Source organism: Sphaerodactylus townsendi, linkage group LG05 (assembly GCF_021028975.2).
Source record: "Sphaerodactylus townsendi isolate TG3544 linkage group LG05, MPM_Stown_v2.3, whole genome shotgun sequence".
Classification (NCBI taxonomy): Eukaryota; Metazoa; Chordata; class Lepidosauria; order Squamata; family Sphaerodactylidae; genus Sphaerodactylus; species Sphaerodactylus townsendi.
Window position 1 is genome coordinate 84354436 of NC_059429.1, and position 19874 is coordinate 84374309.

The 19874-nt window shown below is 41.9% G+C and overlaps 1 protein-coding gene across 2 annotated transcripts; it reads right to left on the reverse strand.

Annotated features, from left to right (window-relative positions):
• Window positions 1–495: 495 nt before the first annotated feature.
• On the reverse strand, window positions 496–19557 carry LOC125432745 (chitotriosidase-1-like). Of its 2 annotated transcripts, none has more exons than XM_048496628.1 (11): window positions 19468–19557; window positions 16684–16713; window positions 14607–14808; window positions 13423–13479; window positions 11247–11412; window positions 8916–9040; window positions 8656–8746; window positions 6005–6187; window positions 4704–4820; window positions 3735–3870; window positions 496–944 (listed from the first exon to the last, which is right to left on the reverse strand). In XM_048496628.1, the coding sequence occupies exons 1-11, from the start codon at window positions 19490–19492 to the stop codon at window positions 709–711; spliced, it is 1368 nt and encodes a 455-aa protein (XP_048352585.1). In that variant the 5' UTR covers window positions 19493–19557; the 3' UTR covers window positions 496–708. The 2 variants fall into 2 exon arrangements, with proteins under 2 accessions (XP_048352585.1, XP_048352586.1); XM_048496629.1 differs by having other exon boundaries at window positions 847–944; window positions 3728–3870.
• Between the last annotated feature and the right edge of the window lie 317 nt (window positions 19558–19874).

Sequence of the window (19874 nt, forward strand, 5' to 3'; positions counted from 1 at the left end):
ACCTAACGCACAATTTGAAAGACAGTTTTAGCATTAGAAAGACAGTTTTAGCATTTCAAAAAAGTGAACTCAGGCTTGTAGCTTACCTTGGACACAAAAGAAGTGAAGACCTACTTTGAATTCAATTGAGTTTATTTCTGATCAATTTAGCAAAAAGAAATAGGAAGCAAAGCTAGAGAATGAACACATAAAGCATAAGCAGAGTGACAAATGTTCTGATTCCTGTGTTCTTTGGGCTCAAAGTTGGTTTGAACTTATCACTTCAGTGGTAGAAGAAGAAGAGTTTGGATTTATATCCCCCCTTTCTCTCCTGTAGGAGACTCAAAGGGGCTTACAATCTCCTTGCCCTTGCTCCCTCACAACAAACACCCTGTGAGGTGGGTGGGGCTGAGAGAGCTCTGTAGAGCTGTGACTAGCCCAAGGTCACCCAGCTGGCGTGTGTGGGAGTGTACAGGCTAATCTGAATTCCCCAGATAAGCCTCCACAACCCAGAGCTGGGAATCAAACCTGGTTCCTCCAGATCAGAGTGCACCTGCTCTTAGCCACTACGCCACTGCTGCTCCAAAGTTATCACTTCAGTGGTCAAAGATAGAGAAATGTGCAGATGAAAATACAGATTTTTTAAAAAATATATAGGCAATAAAACATTAGTTGCCTGTGAATATAAAGCTATTATGTAGCCATTATCAGATACTTGATAGAAGCATTTCACTGAGGCCAATTACAGCATTTGCATTTATCATCAAAAATCAGCATTGATGGACACTCCTTGATGTTGGTAGTGCTGTGAGAACAGTGGTAGAATTTTGTAGGATCCTGTAAATTAGCATACATTCCATCTGCTTTATCAAGACAAAATGAGTTTGCTGTAGGTGGATCAGGTAGTGATTGTTCAGGTCTTTGAGATTCATCTTGTGTGGGAGGATTAGTATTTGTCTCCAGGTCTGTGAAAAGAATAATATGAATCATTTGAGAATAATTCAGGTTATCCTATCAAAACTCATGCATACCTACCCTGAAAATAGTTTCTACTGAAAAATGCAATATAAAGTAAATTTAAAAATGGAAGTGTCAAGGGCTGATTGTCTCTATCTGGCAATTCATTCTGAATTCCAGTTTCTGCTGTCCCATGCAGAGGGAATTGTGTGCCATCCAGTTTATACAGAATTTTGGAAAGGCTACTGCAACTTTTAAGTCTCTAGCCTTCATTCCTATTTTCTAAAATACCAACAGGGCATTCCATCAGTCATAACAAACTTGTCATATTTGTTTCACTAGAAATGGGTCAGGGAAATGCAGTGGGAGGGAAAACCTGTTGCAGAAAAGTGGCACTCAAGCTCCATGGTTCAAAACTGCCAAAATTGCCACCAGAGTTTTGTTACACAAACAGCACTTAGTGCTGTTTAGTGCTGAACTTCTAATCTGTGAAGGAATTGAACCCTGGAAGTTCTTCTCTTTTAATCCTAAATCAATTTGAGCATTTGATGGATCATAATAAATAAAGAAAAGGCAGTTTGGGTATGCTTAAAAGTGTTCCCTTTTGTACTGTGGCCTAGATCTACAACTGAACACAGATGCACTGACCAATCCAGGGGATTCAGGGAGAGCTAAAGAGATCTCCATGCCACATATTGATACAAAGTAGTTAATGTACAGTGCCATCCTAGGCAGAGTTACTCTCTTCTAAATCAGTTGAAGTCAATAAACTTAGAAGTGTGTAACTGTGCTGTAGGCTGGACTGTAAACTTGGCAAAGCCAAGCAATAGCGTTGAAAGCACCAGGCTAGCAACTGGGACTTCACCAACAACATTACACCACTAGTGATACACTGATGCCATTTCTGGTCATGATGGAAGTAACATCAACACATCAGCATCCTGGAATCCCCTCCTCTAATTTTATCCCCATTTTTCTCCCACCATCTGAATCAACAGCTCCTGGAAGGTTTGGGGGAGGAAGAACCCCCACTCCCAGTAGAGCATGACAACCTTAATGGATTGTCATTGTGAGGGGAGGAGATCTGTAGCTCAAAATGTTTCTCTTTGACATTTTCATCACATTTTATATTGGGTCCTCAAAACTTAAAACACAAGAAGCCCACACCACTGAAGGTGTTTATATTTTAATTTTGCTTTTTATAAATACTTTCTATTAGTGCTGTATTTCACAGTCACCATTTTGCTTTTTATAAATACTTTCTATTAGTGCTGTATTTCACAGTCACCATTTTGCTTCCTAGAACCTTCTCCCCCAGCTTGCTCCTTCTCCTTGTGACCCATTTTTTAGGGTTCCGATCCACAGTTTACTATTAAGCTATTTATTTACTGCATATGGGAGCCAGGTAAAATCAGAGACTGGTTATTTAATTTACTAAAGACTCTCAACAGGATATTATGAGTATTGTCAATTCAGATTTTGCCACTTGATTCCCAAAAATTAAGAAAAACTGCAATCAGGCCCTTTACCTTTTACACTTAACAAATCCAAATTTAAGAAAAGCATTCACCAGCTTAAGATTTCATACTTTTCCATCAAATTATCTCTTTGGTTGATATAATAAGTGTCCCAAGAAACAACGTATTTGTGATTGTGGCACAAACCAGATAGAAGATGTAAAACATTATATTCTGCATTGTCCTATGTTTGACCACATTAGGAATTTATATCTTAAAAATATCCTTGACAACATATCTGGTACTGAGGAGAATAAAGTGTGTTTCTTGTTGGCTGATGTTTTTGTGGAAGTTACACATAGGGTTGCTTCATTTATGTTCCTTTCTCCTAAACTTAGAACGCAGAAAGGTTGTAGTTTAAAGAATAAGCTATAAGATGGAAGATCTGAAACTTTGTAAGAAATAATGGAAGATCTGAAAAGTTGTAAATTCCAAAGGTCCTGTTTCCACCATTGTGTATATAATTTGGTTTTAATGTGGTTTCTGTTTTAATTTGTGGTTCTGTCTTTTTATTTGAAAGGCCTATGGCTAACAAATAAAGATTGACGATGTCTTTACTGCATGTGAAGCTGGGAAAAGATCTTGAGAACTGTTAGGAGAATGTTCCACAAATACACTGGGAACTGATTCTGTTCATATTCACCAGGTGGGTATATTAATGACTCTGCATTGCATTATGCACAAAATATTTCTCTTGTTTCAAAAATCAGGGGTGTTTTGCACTCAAAACTGTACCTAATACTATACCTGAGCTTGGAATGAAGTGAACAGTGTAGTGCAGCCTGACTGCTTAGCTGCATTATGGTGCATGATTGTGATGTGCCAATTTGGCACAGCACGAGTACATTTCGAAGTATGGCTTGTTTACTTTAAAAACGTTTTGATTGTAGTTCAATCCCTTCCTTCTAAACTTGTTGAGTTGGTATCATCTTCACAGACTGGTCTTAGATCTTTCACATCACCTACTACCTGCTCATCTGAAGTCGAAGTAGTGAGGATTAAACCAAAGACCTTTTGCATGTTAAGCAGATGCACTGTTACTGAGCCACAGTCCTTCCCTAATGAGCCAAACCAAAGAACCAGATCCTTTTAAAGGTTCCTCTTCCTCATTCACAGGTTCCTTGTTTTCCTTAGATTTATCATGCAATGACTGGTTTTGACATAAGTACGAAAGGGGAAATGCTAAGGAGTTCAGAGCGTTGGGTAAATATTTGATTTACCAAAGCTCCTGTGACCAAGTAATAACATCAATGAAAACCAATATAACAACATAAGATTAACCTGTGGAACCCAGCTCTCTCTTCAGAGTTTTCAGAAGTGGGTAGTCTTGTTGTTGGCAAAAAAAGCCAGTAAAGTCATCCAGATCCATGGCCCAAACCATGGCACCTCCCAGATTATTCTGCTTCAAGTATTTGACCTGAGTGTAAAGGAAAACACAAATGAAAATGCTTATGGGAATAATCATGATTCATGATGACAGGAGGCACAATGTGTGGGCAAAATGCCATTAAGTCACAGCTGACTTATGGTAACCAATAGGGTTTTCCAGGCAAGAGACTAATGGGGGTGGTTTGATTTTGCCTTCCTCTGTATAACAACCTTGGTATGCCTTGGTGGTTTCTCATCCAAGTACTAACCACAACTGATCCTACTTAGCATTTGAGATATGACAAAAGTAGGCTAGACTGGGCGATCCTGGGCAGGGAAAAGCCACATTAGAAGATGGCTGATCATTGTTCCAGCCTGGCTCCATGATTAGGCTTTGTGGAAACCACATGGGATTTTAACAAAGAGACAGATTTCATTGGTATGACTGGATCATTTTTTTGGAGAACAATTTTTTCCTGCCTTTTGAAAGGACCTGCTGTGTAGAGACAAGAGAAGGATTTTAAAAAAGAAAACAACATCAAGGAAGTAGCTGATTAAGGCTGCGAACTTTAGCAGAGGTGTGTAAAACAGGAGCCATTTGTTTAGTTCTGACAGACATTTCATTTCTCATTGAAAAGCCTTCTTTCATGCTTAAAAAGGTCACAAATGAACTTCTGGCACAACCTTAAATGGAAAAACTCTTATATTAAATGATCCTTACATATAGGATTTGCATTAATTTTGAAGTGCCCCCTTTTTCAGAATTCACAGCATAAAAAGCAGCTATCAAGCAACCCTGGTTATTCAGATATCTGCCATTTTGGAATGTCTAATGAATGCCAGTAGAGCTTTTTAAAAAGAACATTTATGTAGTGTGCTTACCTTAGTTTTAATGCTGTCGATATCATCGTACCCTACCCACTGGTTTCCCTTAAAAGAATATGGGACCTTCTGCTCCGGAATCATTTTTGTGGTGGCACTTTGTTTAAAAATACAGACCTATAACAAAGCATATTAAGCTGTAGATAAAGCTGCCAGAAGTTTGGGCTTGAGACAGATGGGGTTTGAGCACTTTATCTTCATTGTGAGTGGTGCAGTGGTCAGAGACTGCTGCAAAAGCTGACGAATTTAAAAGTAGGAAGAAGGTAGGACTGGGTGTCTTTTGGGTGTAGAAAATAACCTTTAAAATTTCTGAGAAAGCTCTTGGAAGAAATAATGTGACAGGTCAGGGTAAAAGCATGCAGAGGTGTATGGAGGACAAATGGCGTCTGGAGACAACTAGGTATCCTGGCACCCCCCTTCAGGAGTGGAGCTCAGGGGCATGACCCACCCCCAAGCCCCACCCCTCTGGAGCCCAGAGAGAAAATACTTACAGGTGCCCACAACATGCTTTTAAGAGACATGGGGTAGGGCAGCCGCACCCCCATGGGGCCACACCACTTGCAGGGCCACACTCCCCTACCTAATGGGTCAGGAAACATGGTGCGCCTGTTCCCCAGTCTGCACAAAGCAGCTCTGTCAATTAAAACTTGGCTCTTTAGCAGGCCTAGTCCAGCCTCTCAACTATCTTTTCAAGTTATGGTGAGCATATTTCAACCACATACCCATGAGCCTTTGCTAAATATGCAAATTATTAATTTGCATATTTTAATGGATGAAATGATGTAGAAACTTTTAAGGACTGGTCTTTGACCGCAATAATAAAATTCATTCATTCAATTTGCATATTTAACAAAGGCTCATGGGTGTTTGGTTGAAATATGCTCACCATAACTTGAAAAGATAGTTGAGAGGTAGGACTACTCCTGCTGAAGAGCACAAAGCTGGGGAACAAATTTGCCATGTTTCCTGACCCAGCAGGTAGGGTGTGTGGCCCTGCAGGGGGCATGGCCCTATGTGGGTGTGCCCCTGCCCCTGCCCTGCCCTTGGTCTCTTAAAAGCATGTTGCTGGAGGTCTGTAAATGGGTTCTCCTGGGCTTCTGGTAGACCAGTAACTGGGCTTCAGGGACCTGGGTGGGAGGGAAGTTCCCCTCCCCCTGTGCATCCCACATGACTGAAAGGCGTGCGCCAGGGACATGGGTATCACCATGTCCCTAAGTCCTTCCGCCTCTGAAAGCATGTAAATCAAAAGATATAGGAACATTTAGTTTGAACTACTAAGTGTATAAAGGACCCTCAACTACCTCATAATAAGCCAAGAATCCAGCCTCTTGTGTGAAAGTACCATGTGTTCCAGGCCCAGAGGCTGGTGCTTTAGGTCCGGTCTGTGAGGAAAAAAGGGTGAAGGTTCGTCCATAGAGTGGTATTCCCAGGACAATCTTTTCAGCTGGTGCACCCTTGCTCTTCCAATATTGAACAGCAGAATCCTTAAAGAAGAAAGTAACGTGGTAAGCATAACTTCGCTGTGCATTTCACAGTTTATGATATTCAGAGCACTCTGTTTTATTGCTCCAGATAACAGGCCTGCAGTTTTCCAGTAGCTTTTGTTATACTGGTTGGGATCTGAAGAACCTCAAGGTCAAATGGAAGGCCCTTGTCTTCCTATGAAAAGGCGTTATCATTTTTCATTTCCATTTGCAGCTTTTTGCACTGCATTGAATCTTGAGAGGTTTCTACATGGGGCAATTCTTTGTATTGCTCTCACTGTTTTGGCAGCAGCAAATCTGCACGCAGAAATTTCCCTGCACTTTCTTGCTTTAGCCTCCCCAAAACCACTGTTTCCCTGAGCTGCCTTTCAGATTAGTAGTTGACAGATCCCTGTCCCACAATAACATTAGAATGGTCTGTTACCACATTCTCCTCCATCCCTGCATTCATTTTTAAAAAGTATGTCCCTGAAACGTTACAAAAATCAATTAAGGCTCAGGGTTGGTTTCAACCCTGCAGAAAAAATGTTTTGCTTCCTTAAAAGAGGCTTGATGGGATGTCATTTATTCTCACACCATGCCATGCCAGGCTTCAGCTTCCTGTTTCCACACATTAAGCCTCCATAAAAGAGGCAGCACATTTTTTTCGTCAGGTTGTTGTCAGTTCTAGTTATTTTAAATGAAAGCACACGTATATGTTTGAAAAATATCATATCTAAAACAACCTTGTCTTATTTTATTTCTTGCAAAAATATATAAACTGACTTTCTAACTATACTGCATTCAATCTCTGAGACCAATGCACATAACAGCCCAATGTCTCTATAATGCATTAGACTATAATTTTTGTGTTCTACTGCAATGCATTTAATGCAGGTGTGTGGACCTTTCATGTAAAAGGATGAACTAACATCAGCTTTTCAGCAAAGATAGTTGGAATGAACAAAGTATTTTGTAGGAAGTATAAGAAACAAAAAGTACCTCCCAGAAGACGGGGGAACTACTGTTATGAAGGTTTGACATTTCTGTAACCAGCATTGTACTATGGCTGTTGCACCAATGTGAACTTGCTAGTATGCTTACACTAGCAATGATCATCCCAGGAATAATCATAATCAGACTCCGGCCTGGTAATGTCCAGTGTATAAGCCTGCTAGTCATACACAAAAGAGAACAACAATCTGTTACTGCTGCAGAAATACCGTGGTTTGTTTCCAATGTAATCAGTTCACAGAGGTGAGCTTGTGAAGTGCTTCTCCTGCTTCTCCTCACTGTCTACATAGTCCCCAAATTTTGTTTTTGGAGTCCTCATGAACAGCATGGGAGAAGGTCTCCAGTGAGAGAGGGAATCAATAGAAATTGCTGCTCCCTTTTCCAAAGGCAAAAATGAAGTTAAATCTCCCGAAGACTTACTGTGTGATTGCAAGCAAGCCAATATCTAGATCGGGGTCCTCAAACCACGGCCCAGGGGCCAAATGCGCCCCCCCAAAAACATTTATCCGGCCTGCCGGGTTTTTTTGCCATGCGCATCCACCTTCCTTTCAGGGGCTTCCTCTCGAGCAAGCACGCATGCACTTGCAGCCTTGGAGACCTCGGTGCATGCAAATCTTTGCAAGGATCCTCTCAACCGCAAGCACCACAGGAGGCGAGAGGTCTCTGTTTTGGGGGGCTGCAATGCCCGGCACGCAGAAGGCAGCCCTCCTGCAACCAGGCGCCTTGAAGGCGGCAGGTGGGCACACCCACCAGGCGACCCTCGCCGACTACAGCTGCAGCCATGACTACTGGCTCTGCTCACCGTCGTCGTGCACCACTCCCCAGCCTCAGTCATCCTGTCCGGCTTCAGTTTCATCGTCTGCCACCTGCCAGTACCTGAAGTGGGGAGGAAAGGCCCCTGCCACCGGCCTCTCCCCATCTCGCTCACTCGGCTTGGACTGCTCACATGACTTGGACTGCTCATACAGGTGTTGCAAGTGAGCAGTCCAAGGCGAGTGAGCGAGCGAGACGGGGAGAGGCCGGTGGCAGGGGCCTTTCCTCCCTGCTTTGCAGCCAGATGGGATGACTCAGGCTGGGAGCGGCGCACGACGACATTTTTACTTGTTCTTTATTTTAAATATTGTATTTGTTCCCGTTTTGTTTTTTTACTTCAAAATAAGATATGTGCAGTGTGCACTGGAATTTGTTCATAGTTTTTTTTTAAACTATAGTCCGGCCCTCCAACGGTCTGAGGGACAGTGAACTGGCCCCCTGTTTAAAAAGTTTGAGGACCCCTGATCTAGATGCACCTTAAACTGTCATGGACAATATTCCAATTTTAATTAATTTGCCAGCAAAATATTATCTTGTAACAGGGCAGTGACAACATCTTAAACCCTGCAAGGCCATTTGCTGATTTATTTATTTTTACTGCAAAGATAGATATAAGCCGTCTCACAATTTAACTAAGTGGTACAGGAAGGTTTATCACTTACAGTGTCAAGGTATAAAGGGCTGACGTGGCCTGTGACCTTTTCCCAGGATCCATGAAAATCGTATGTCATAAGGTTAATGAAATCTAAATTCCTGTGAGGAGAGAGAAAAAAGCTCAAGATAAAAATTCATGATCCCTGTACAGCATTACTGGTACGGTAATTATGTGGGTATAGGTAAAATCTGACTGTCTCTGAAACTGGAATTAACTTAACTTTTGTTGTGCCTGCCCACTGCCTGAGATTTGCCTGACCATACTCACTGTGAGATCTTGGAAATTTCATAGGCTTTGTCACTGGTTGTTTTCCCAGCAGCCACAGCAGCAGTGAGCAACAGCTTTTCCTTTCTTTCCCGCTGGGCTTCTGCCTGGAATTCTTTTGCCAGTTCCTAAGTAAAATGGTTGAGCAAGCAAAACAAGACTAATGGAAACAATGCAGAAGAGGCCGTCTGCACATGCTGTGCAGCAACCTTGTGACTTTCCTAGCATTGTTCCCCAAAGTAGTTAAAATCCAAGATGGTGGTTGCCCCTTTCCAGTATAAGGACTAGTTAATAAAATGATAAGCTATGCTTCTTTAGGTCCTTTGTACCTGATCCACAAGTAATCCTCTCACCTTTAACCTCCCGTTCCAAGTTGTCTCTAAGACATGCAGCTTGTCCTGTGATTTTATGGCAGGCTTCCACAAGCTACACCAATTAGGAATTGCTGATCTAGGATTCTGTTTGTACTACTAATTTTGGCATTTTGAATGGTTTCTCAATTACTTATTTAGTTTGTTTTTATTTGTTATTTATACTCTGCCTTTCTCACAGGGACTTGTAATGAGTCAGTATAAACAACAAAATGGGGCATTCAGTGACCAATGCACTAAAATTTTAGAAGTCTGGAACCATCAAAAAGAACTGAAATATAGTATAAGTATTAACATGGAACATCAAGTGGTGCAAAAACCACATAATAGGACCCTATTTACAATAAGTTATACCCCCTGCAGTATAGACTGCAGTCTCTAATCATTTAATCAAGTAAGTTGTGAGCCATTTTATAGAGTGTAACCCTTACAACTGCACAGAATAGCTCTCTTGCATAATTCAGTCTGCTTAGTGCTGCAGGACCTGCCAGTAGAGGGTGGCTGTTGAATCTGGAGGCTTGCTGTGGGACTTTGGAATCATGTGGTCTGCCTAATCGACTTTGCAGAGTGGTTGTAATAGTAAGATGTAAGAAAAGAGAAGGTTATGAAAGCAGCTTGTGTGGGTGTTTGTGTGTTAGCAGAATAGAACAGAAGAGACAGATTCTCAGTTGCTTTTTATAAATTTACTAACTATAAGGGAGGGTTACATGGAGATAAAATAAGAAATCCTTTATTTCCTGTTACACATCTACATTACTGCATGTTTGGTTACACCTTGGTACCTTTCTGCTGTCTTGTGTTCATGGTGGTGGTATGCTCAAACAGAGTTAACTTTATAACTTCAAATGTACATGTTCACCAACATGCAAGCAGTAATATCTCCGCAGCTGTGTGCCAATCGAACAGATCGAATCCTCTGGCAGTGACCTCAACGGCCGATCTACACACAGTTAACCCTTCTATAACTGAGTTGTGACAGACACTTGCAAAATTCCAACAGCTTGAAGCCTACGTTGGCGGAGAAAAGCGGGATCTAAATAAAATTACTCAGAGTGAGCTGCAGAGGCCCAAACACCCAAAGGTGAGACAAATATTGGGGCTCTCAGCCCCACAGCAAATTACCATCCCAAGACTGACCCCTTGTAGTGTAGAATTAGTTGCTAAGGAAAGTCATGTGGATTTTACAAAACCAACTTTACCCCTGTGAACTGCCACAGCAGCTGAAAGCAGGGGTTCTCACCCTTTTTTTGAGCTTGTGGGCAGTGGTGGGATTTAAATAATTTAACAACTAATGAAGGATGTATGGGTGCCCATAAAATTGGACCCCCTGACCCAATTTTCACTAAATGTAGGGGTTCTTGTAAGGAGCATTGCCTGAATCTAAACTGCAAATTTGGTGGATCTATGTTGGGAATTATGTCACTACCAGTCATGAAATTGTTGTTGACCATCTGTTTATGTGTAAACAAGCTGTTGAGGCCATATTCTAATGAGCTGACCTAAATTAGTCATTGGCCAGTAGAGTCACCATTGACTGCATGCCTCAGAGCACATTTGTCTAAGGTTATAAAATTGCCTTAGTTTCTTTGGTCTATATTCTGTTCAGCCATGTGCTTAGATTAGTGTTGCATTGTAGTCAGCGTAGAATAGAGTTTATTGTTTTCTGTCCCTTGCTCCTCATTGATCATCTGCCCTGATTTTTATATACACGTTTTTCGGGCTTGCACTTTGGAATCTAGTGACTAATTATATCTTACCTCCAGTCTAGAAGTTGGCAGGGGTCTACATATTTTTGCTTGATTTATGCTCTCAGTGTGAAAACAGTATTCAGATCTTACCTTATGCCCACTGATAACCCCATTCATTGGCATATCCATGGAATGTAGAGCTGGAATTATCTCTGCAGCCACAAACTTAAGATCATGGCTTGCATTCTGTATTCAAGTGCTCTGTTGTACTATACCTGAACCAAAGAAGTAAAGCGTTGTTTATCTTCTGCAGGGCTGCCTCTGTCTGCAGGGTATTCCCAATCTAAGTCCAGTCCATCGAAACCATACTTTCGCAAGAATGAAACCACAGATTGAATAAATGTCTGTCGATTGGCTGGAGTAGCCACCATGGCTGAGAATCTAACATCAAAAACAACTTATTAGCAAGATAATGGTTGCTTGGATTTATATCCTTGGACTACTTAAAATATTATTGTTTATTTGGGAGAGATTGTTTTACTCCCCCTAGAAGATGCAGGGCTAAGTCTGACAACCTTGTATAGAGTTTAGGGGCTTTATTAGATTCTGTTGTTACAAGAAGATCAGGTGAATGAAATGGCAAAGAATAGCTTGTGTTCACCAGAGATTTCTATGGATGGAAACGTTTGCACTACAGAGGTCATGTCCGCATGGTCCAAATATGCTGGGTTGAGCAAGGGAAATATCCTGGTTTGGCCAAGAAGTTCACACGATTCCCAATCCAAAAGCGAGTTTGTCCCACAATATTTCCCTCATGCCGGGATTTTCAAAAATTGCCAATTTGGCAATTCTTTTCAAAAAAAATCTTGTGTTGAACCTGCCACCATGCAAACACCATGGGAACAGAAACAGTTTATTTTTTCCCACCCAGCACCTGATCTCCCCACCCCCCCTGATCTCCCCACCTGACATCATGTCAGTTTTAAACTCTGCTGAGCCGCTGACTGCTGCAGCCCACCCTTCCCGAAACATTCCCTCAATCACGTTTTCTGCTCATGGTATCGACCAGGTGCCATTTTGCCTGGGTTAATCAGGAGTGGAATCACAAAATGTCCCCATTTTCTTTTCTGTACATGTACTGGTTGCTCAGAGCACATAACTAGGGAGATGTGGATCTGAACGGTAGTGGGCACATCATGGGGAGTTGTCTCTAGTTTTTCACAAAGATATGAGAACATGAGTGGAAATGTCATGTGACTCTGTGCCCCATTGTTTTTTGCTGCCGCTTGCTGTATTGAGGCCTGTGCTGGATCCTATCCATAACTGAAAAAGTGGAGACTTCATTTTCCCCCACTCGCTGTGGGTCAACCAATCAGAAGAGCACCCTTTTTGTGGGCCAGCAATTCGAAAGACAGGGCAGAGATTTCATTCAAGCTGTCGCCCAAAAACAACAGCCAATCAGAACGCAGGACACAGGGGATATTTGCGCATACGCAGATATGCTTGCACGGTAAATACAAAAAAACCTGGGCTCGTGTGCTAAACCTGGGCTGGAGTATTTCCTCCCAGTCCATTATGAGCTTGTGTGGCTTATGAGATTCCACCCAGCCACCCCTCCCTCAAAGTACAGCCCTGACCTAAACTTGTTTGACCACTGCCCTAACTCATTCCTTCTCTGCAGTGGCTTCAGGTTTTTGGAATGTTCTCCTAGAAAATGTAAGGAGCTTCCCTACACTAGCCAGATTCCATAAAGCAACAGAAATCTGTATTATTTAGACAGGTGGTTGGAACTGCTTAAAGTTCAAATATGACCTCGGAGGCATGGGATGCTTTATTTACTTGATGATATCACCTGTTGAATCTGGATTTTTTAATGGTCTTGTTCTATGTGAGGTTGGCCTATGTAGGCTGCCTTGAGTCACCATGGTAAGGGAAAAAGGCAGGCTATAAATATTTTAATAAATAATAGTAGTAAATAATCATAAACTAGCATATGATTGCTCTGAAAATATAGTATTTTCCAAGATTAATTTCCAGCTTTCATGAATCTGCTAAGTTAATTTTAGGATTGACATAAATGAGCAACGTTGTGGACAGTATATCTGGAGGTGAAAGAACTGAGCTAATCTGCACATTTTGTTTGCAATTAATTATTAATCTTGGTGATTATGTGCAGAAAATTGAGTTATAAGAGCTGAAAATCTTAAACATTTAAAATCTTGAAGACATTTAAAAATCTGGCATTTTCTTCCTAATATTTAAACATCCTTTTTTCTAATTCAAAACTCTATTTTCATCCATGATAATTAGAAATTTTACTTTTCATAACAAAGAATGCTGGAATTCTTCAGGATTCTAGTAGGAACTGCAGATGGAGCGAAAATTATTGTTGTGTGTGATGAGGCTATGTGAGGGATCCCCTCATTTAGAAATCCTACCCCTATATCTTACTTTGAAGAACCAAAATTCCATCCTCCAATGGCTAAAATCGTCTTCAGTCTTGGATTCCTGGATGGGAGAGAGAAAAATGTCACTGAAAAGAACTCAGTTTTGTAACTGGGCATGCAAGTATCTGTTGTCAACAACGTCTTATTTCCTCTAAGGTCATTTTGCCTAATGCAGGTCTGAGTGCATATGGGCAATGCAAAGCCAGCTGGATGTGAAACCAAATTGGTCCTGAGCACATGGTTCTCTTCCTATCCAGCTACTGGCACTGCATCCACAGACTTTTCAAACAGTTGAACATTAAGCTGCTCTGTTGAGCTGCTCTGTGGAAACTGAGAGTTGGATTGGCTTCACCTCTGAAAAAGAGCTGATTGGAAGCATCCTTTTGTGCGCAACTGCTGCTGTTCAACAGACACTTCTTTGGATTGGGGCAAGTGAATGGATTATGAAATCTACATCAAAGGAAAGGTCTTCAGTATGCAACTGGAAAACTCCCCTGTTGTCATGACCCTCACCACAGTTAACTCGGTTTTTGCCACGCTGTTCATTACTAAGGGCCCTCTCATGCTTTTGGCCTGAGAAAGAGAGTTATCAAGTCAAGAATGTTATCTGCCTTTTGGAATGTGTATGTCTGGGTGAAACTGCCTCTGCTTTCTTCCTTCCTTCCCCAGTCCTTTCTTTCCTGGAAATATCTCGCTTGAAGGTGGAGGGGAGGGGAAACCTGACTTATTACTGCAGGAGATATATAATCTGTGCCTTGCATAGATCTGACCAGTTCAGACAATAATAATGTTACTAGCTTTCCTATGTTTGCTATCAATAAAACAAGAATTCTACTTCTAAAGTACTGAGTCCTGTTGTTCTGCAAGGCTGGGGCTTTGACACCTGAGTAAACAATGACTTTTACAAGATGGCTGCAGTTTTGCTAAAGAAAGAAAAATAATTATACTCAAGAACATGAGTGAATGAATAGTAATATTGTTATTAATATTGCAATTAACTGCATGATGCTGATCTATATGTCAGGAGTTGTGCGAGAACTTTTACCTCTCAAAGCTGATTAACCTAAGACCACGTAACATTTTATGTCAATTCCATTATTATTATTATTATTATTAGAAAAGGGGAGTACTCATGTGACATAAGATGCTGGCTCTAGAAACATCTCCCACCCCCAGCCCTCTATTTACCTCTGTTTTAGTCGATTGAAATCCTGGTATAGCTGCACATCATTCCATTCCACTGTTGTGATCTGGTTCTGATTCATTCCCGCAAATGCATAAATGAGATGAGTACATAGGTTGGGATTGATGTTATCGGGGAGGAATCGCCCTCTCTCTGGCCTGTACTGAGCCCAGTTGGTGAAGTAGCAAACCAGTTTGAGAGCTGAGCCTGTGGAAATGAAATATGTACTTTTTTTCTTTTGTCCTTCTCTCATTGTTTTAGCACTTAGAGTTTATGGAGTGGCAGAAAATAGTTTTCCTAATCCTTTGCAATTTTTTGCTTTCTCTCCCCCCTCCTTTAAAAATTTCTTCTATTTCTGCAAATAAGTCTGGAAGAATAGTGTCTGATAGGATGAAAGCATGACTGTAACTACAGTGACTTACAGTGGAATCCTTAGCCTTGTTTCCAAAGGATTTGGGATGATGACTAAGCCCTATGCCAGTGTATTTTGAAGATATACTGGTGTCCCTTGAAATTTGCCAGTGGGAAGTCCCTGCTGGTCAGCAATGTCTCCTTTGTAACTCCAAGAACTGGGTGGCGTCAAAGCCGTGTCATGTGCAGAATGGGACTTAGCCATCTATACCTTTCCAGCCCTGGGTGTGTCCTCAACATAGGTGCTACATTAAGCCACTAAAAACTTTGGTTGAACTCCCAAGCATCCCAAATAGGCTCATGCACTCAAGTACTCCCAACCCTCTAAACGACACCGAAGAACTGGTGCAGTTTAGGTTATGAACTAAGTCTGCAGTTGGTCAAAGCCCCCAGAAAGCTGATAATTAAAACCCCTCCATCACTATATAAAACCCAGCCCAGATACCCATCGTTCAGATGTCAGAGCACATGACATGGTTATATTTCTTTGGCTTCATATTACACACAACATATAGCAGAAGAACCTTGGCGATGGGAACCCCACAGAAAACACACTTTGCACAACAAGGGAACACCAAGCACCAGCGACAAAGGAAGGGAACAAACATTGTAGCATTTGTCTAATGTTGTTCCTTTGGAAGTACTTATTCATCCAGCTGGGAAAGACTAAAAATAGGATATCCTCTGTTGGGGTCCCTGCCAAAATAGAGCCTTTGCTCCCACAGTGGGTGGTGGTGGTAGAAAGACAATGAACCACCACTGATAATCAAGGCAAAAGGAGTCCCTGCCTCAAACTGGAACTGTAGCAATTGTTTCTCCTTGTCCTCCTTTACCTACTCTATATATCATCTCAGCAAACATGTCTCCCATAATGGTTCCTAGCAGTAAATATTACACTTCTGAAAAAGCAGTGGGTTGGCAGATACATTTCTGTGCTAAAAAGTCAGATGAGGCTCCCTCCAGGCAGGCAGGCAGGCAGGCAGGCCTCCCCAGGCTCTGCGGGGGGGGGGGAGTGGAACTCCACAGCGGGTGGTGGCAGTGCTCCACCCTCCTGGCCTCCCTGCAGGCAGGCTTCTGCCCTCCCCAGGCCCTGGGGAGAGCAGGAGCTGGGAGCAGGGATGCAGGGGGTGGGCCTCCGTGGTGGGGTGGGGCTATGCGACACATGGGCCAGGGCTCCACAGTGAGTTCCGTGATGCATGGGGGGTGAGGCTCCATGGCATGCAGGATCGTGTCTGGAGGAGGTTTTGTCCCTGGGCACCATTTCCCCCCATAAGCCTCTGCTTCAGGGAATACTATTTACCATGCCATGAACAAACTTTAACTGCTCATTTCCACAGATGAAGCAACTGTTAAAGGGACAGGACATTAAATGTATTTGTACTGCATTTCTCACTTGATTGATTACCATGCAGACAAGACTTGTTTACAATCACTTTTCATCTTTCTTATGCTTTACAATGCATGTATATTTGGGTGCTGTGTGGTTTCCGGGCTGTATGGCCGTGTTCTAGCAGCATTCTGCTAGAACACGGCCATACAGCCCAGAAACCACACAGCACCCAAGTGATTCCGGCCGTGAAAGCCTTCGACAATACAATGCATGTATAATTTCATCCCTTGTCAGCCTTGTTTTCTCTTAGGAAATGTGAACTTTAAATATTCTTTACTTACTGCAGTGAAGAATCAGCAAGATGGCTAAACCTGAAGCAAAAGGAAATGGAAGACAAATTAGCTGGAGTAGTTGTCCCATATTGCCTGCATTGCCACTTCCCCAATTCTCAGGCAATGACTAAATAAAAGCAGTTAGCAATATTCTTTTTTTAACAAGAGTTGTGAAGTGGTTCAAATTACAAAATTGTGAAACCAAATATCAAGGTATCTTCCATCGTGCGATATACCAGTATAAAATAAGTACAAATTAAAATGTATAGTTTGAATTAAATGTTAAAGACAGAGTATAAATGGAAGTTGGACTGTTTGAAATTGGAAGAGGATGGGCGTTTTCCCACTTACCTTCTGCCCTGCGCTACTGTAGCCAAGTAGCACGGGGTCCCCCGGCACTCCCCACTACAGGGGCGGTGACAATGCAGCCGCCCCGATGCTGCTGCTGTCGCGCCCCCTCAGTGCACGTCATTCCTGGCGCTCTTCAAAACGGCGCCTTTTGATGGGGAGGCCCGGGCACGTGCCAGAAATGACACGTGCTGAGAGTAGCGCACGGCATAGGGGGCTATGAGTAAGTGGGGAAACGCCCGATGACAAGGATAGTAAACTCTGATCTTGTGCTTACGAGATGCAGAAAGCTTGTTTGCTCATTGAACTGGTACAGCTCAGTTCCATTTGCAAGTCTGATTATTTGCCATTGTCACCTACTGGCCTTGCCAAGAAAGTGGAGAGAGAGAAACATTTTTGCACAGAATGAAATGCATGTGGCCATTCTTGCTCTTCTGTAGGTACCATAACATTGCCATGATCAATTTTATAGAAAAGTGGAGCTTTTTAGAATAATTGACTGAAAACCAGGCATTCTTGTATTTTTAGCCGAGGTTCATAGATTTCATATGGGGAGGACTGGTTAACATAGCAGTCAGTCAAGTATTTATTGTTTGAGCCATTGGCTATAACAATACAGAGATACATGCAGTTAAAACAGTAACTTAGTTAAAACAATAATTTAAATTAAAACAATAACTTAGTTTTACATTAAAATATAAATTATTAGTATTCGCAATCTCTAAATTAAAATGCCCCATCAAATACGTCAGATGTTTTTGCAGCTTCTTCAGCTGGTTAACACAGCAGTGAAAACTGAACTCACAGTGTGCTCTTTGCTATATTAACATTACTTTAAGTATTCTTAGGCCCTTTCCATGTGGGATAATTATACTGGGTTACAATTGGTATCTTACAATCCAGGTTTATTTTATCCCTTCACATGGGTGCCTGTTTCTGTGAGGGAATTGAGTGAAGACTGGGAGGAAATGCTCCAGTTTGTTTTGCACGAACCCGGGTCTTTTGTATTTACACCACAAGCATATCCATGCATGCGGAAACATCCCCTGTGTCCCACGTTCTGATTGACTGTTGTTTTTGGGTGGCAGCTTGGATTAATGCCTCTGCCCAGTCTTTTGAATTGCTGGTGCCCAACTTTTCACCTACTATACACATCACATTCCCACTCAAATTCTCATATTTTTGTGGAAAACAAGATATGTCCCGGTGATATGTCCACTAACATTTGGCCCAAAGTGCACATTTCCCTAGCTATGCTCTCCAAGCAACCAGTACATGTACAGAAAAGAAAATGGGGACATTTTTGGACTCCACTCCTGATTAACCCAGGCAAAATGACACTTGGTCGATACCAATAGCAGAAAACATGCTTGGTGAAACAGGCAGGCTGCAATGGTCAGCAGCTCAGCAAAGTTGAAAACTGACATGACATCAGGTAGGGAGGTGGGGGATGAGGCGGGGAGATCGTGCAGCTGGGCAGGAAAAATAAACTGTTTCTGATCCCTTGGTGTTTGCATAGTAGCTAGTTCAATGCAGGATTTTTGAAAAGAATCGCCAAATTGGCGATTTTTGAAAATCCCAAGATGAGGAAAATATCATGGGACAAACCCGCTTTGGGACTGGGAACCATGCGAACTTCTTAGCCAATCCGGGATATTTCCCTTGCTCAACCTGGGATATTTGGACGATGCAGAAATGACCCTAATTATACAAATATTGGAATGCTGCAATAGAGCATTTCAAGTGCTGGGGTGCAGTAGAAGGACATGAATCTAGTAGTACTTTACTACTATCAAGGTTTCTAGGGTATACACTTTTGAGAGTCAAAGTTAGATATTCAAAGCTTCATCATCAAAGCTTCACCATCAGATATGACAAACAGAACTTTGACATTTGAATGCTAATATCCTGGAAATCTTGTAGATCTATAAGTTACTACTGGACTTTAATGCAGTACAAGATTTAAGCAGCCTATGTTTTAGCCATTCATTATAACCATACATGTAAAGGTTCGCTGACAAAAAGTTCTTTAATACAGTTTCATCATTGTCAAATAACATTTATGGTAACTCATTAAATGCAATTTCCTGGACAGTGCATTGTATTGTTTTCTAAAAAGCTCAAGCTGCTGCTGCAGCAAAAGGGGACAAAAAAACCTTTTTTACCACTAGCCGTATTTCTGCTGCAAATCATCCCCCAAGCTGCTTTTACTTGCATAGCTTTCTAGAAACATATAGCATAAACACACTTCTAAATTTCAGGCTTTGGGATGCAATTTGGAGAAAACAGGGATGGGGGGCTAACAGAATATGTTAACACACTCCACTGAGCTGTTTAAAACAGAAAGCAGCTGTGGATGCTTTGTTACAGCAGAATATCTAAAACGATGAATATGGCAAAGCAGTTCAGAAACATTTGCATGCTATTTATTGAAACCAAACTTACCAGCCCCAACTAATATTTGGCTCATGCTGCTTGCAGTGTTTCTGTATCTTGTCCTTCAGAAAGCAGCTGGAAGTGCCTGGAATATGCTTCAGCTGACTTTATCTTTATACCACAAAGAGTGCATGTGAAGAAACCACATTTTCCATCCATCAGTGGTTACGGTGTGTTGCAACTTAATTGGGGGTTACAGAATTACAACATCATAAGTAACGGATCTGCTTTTGTTGGCACTCAGACAAATACCTGCAAAGACTGGGTGTTCAATAATCAGGAAAAGAAAAGAGGAAAAACCACTGAGCACTGGCGTAATGCCCATTGGGCAAGGTGGGCAGCTGCCCAGGGCAACATCTTGTGGGGGGCATCAAAATGCTGGGTTCGTTCTTGGGTATTTTAGTGGTTTTCCATTT

Coding starts and splice junctions, on each gene's coding strand:
- LOC125432745 (XM_048496628.1), bottom strand. CDS start 19,492: ATGAGCCAAATATTAGTTGGGGCTG. Junction 14,809..16,683: donor CTTGCTGATTCTTCACTGCA/GTAAGTAAAGAA, acceptor TCATTTCCACAG/GCTCAGCTCTCAAACTGGTT. Junction 6,188..8,655: donor GCCCTTTATACCTTGACACT/GTAAGTGATAAA, acceptor TTCTTCTTTAAG/GATTCTGCTGTTCAATATTG.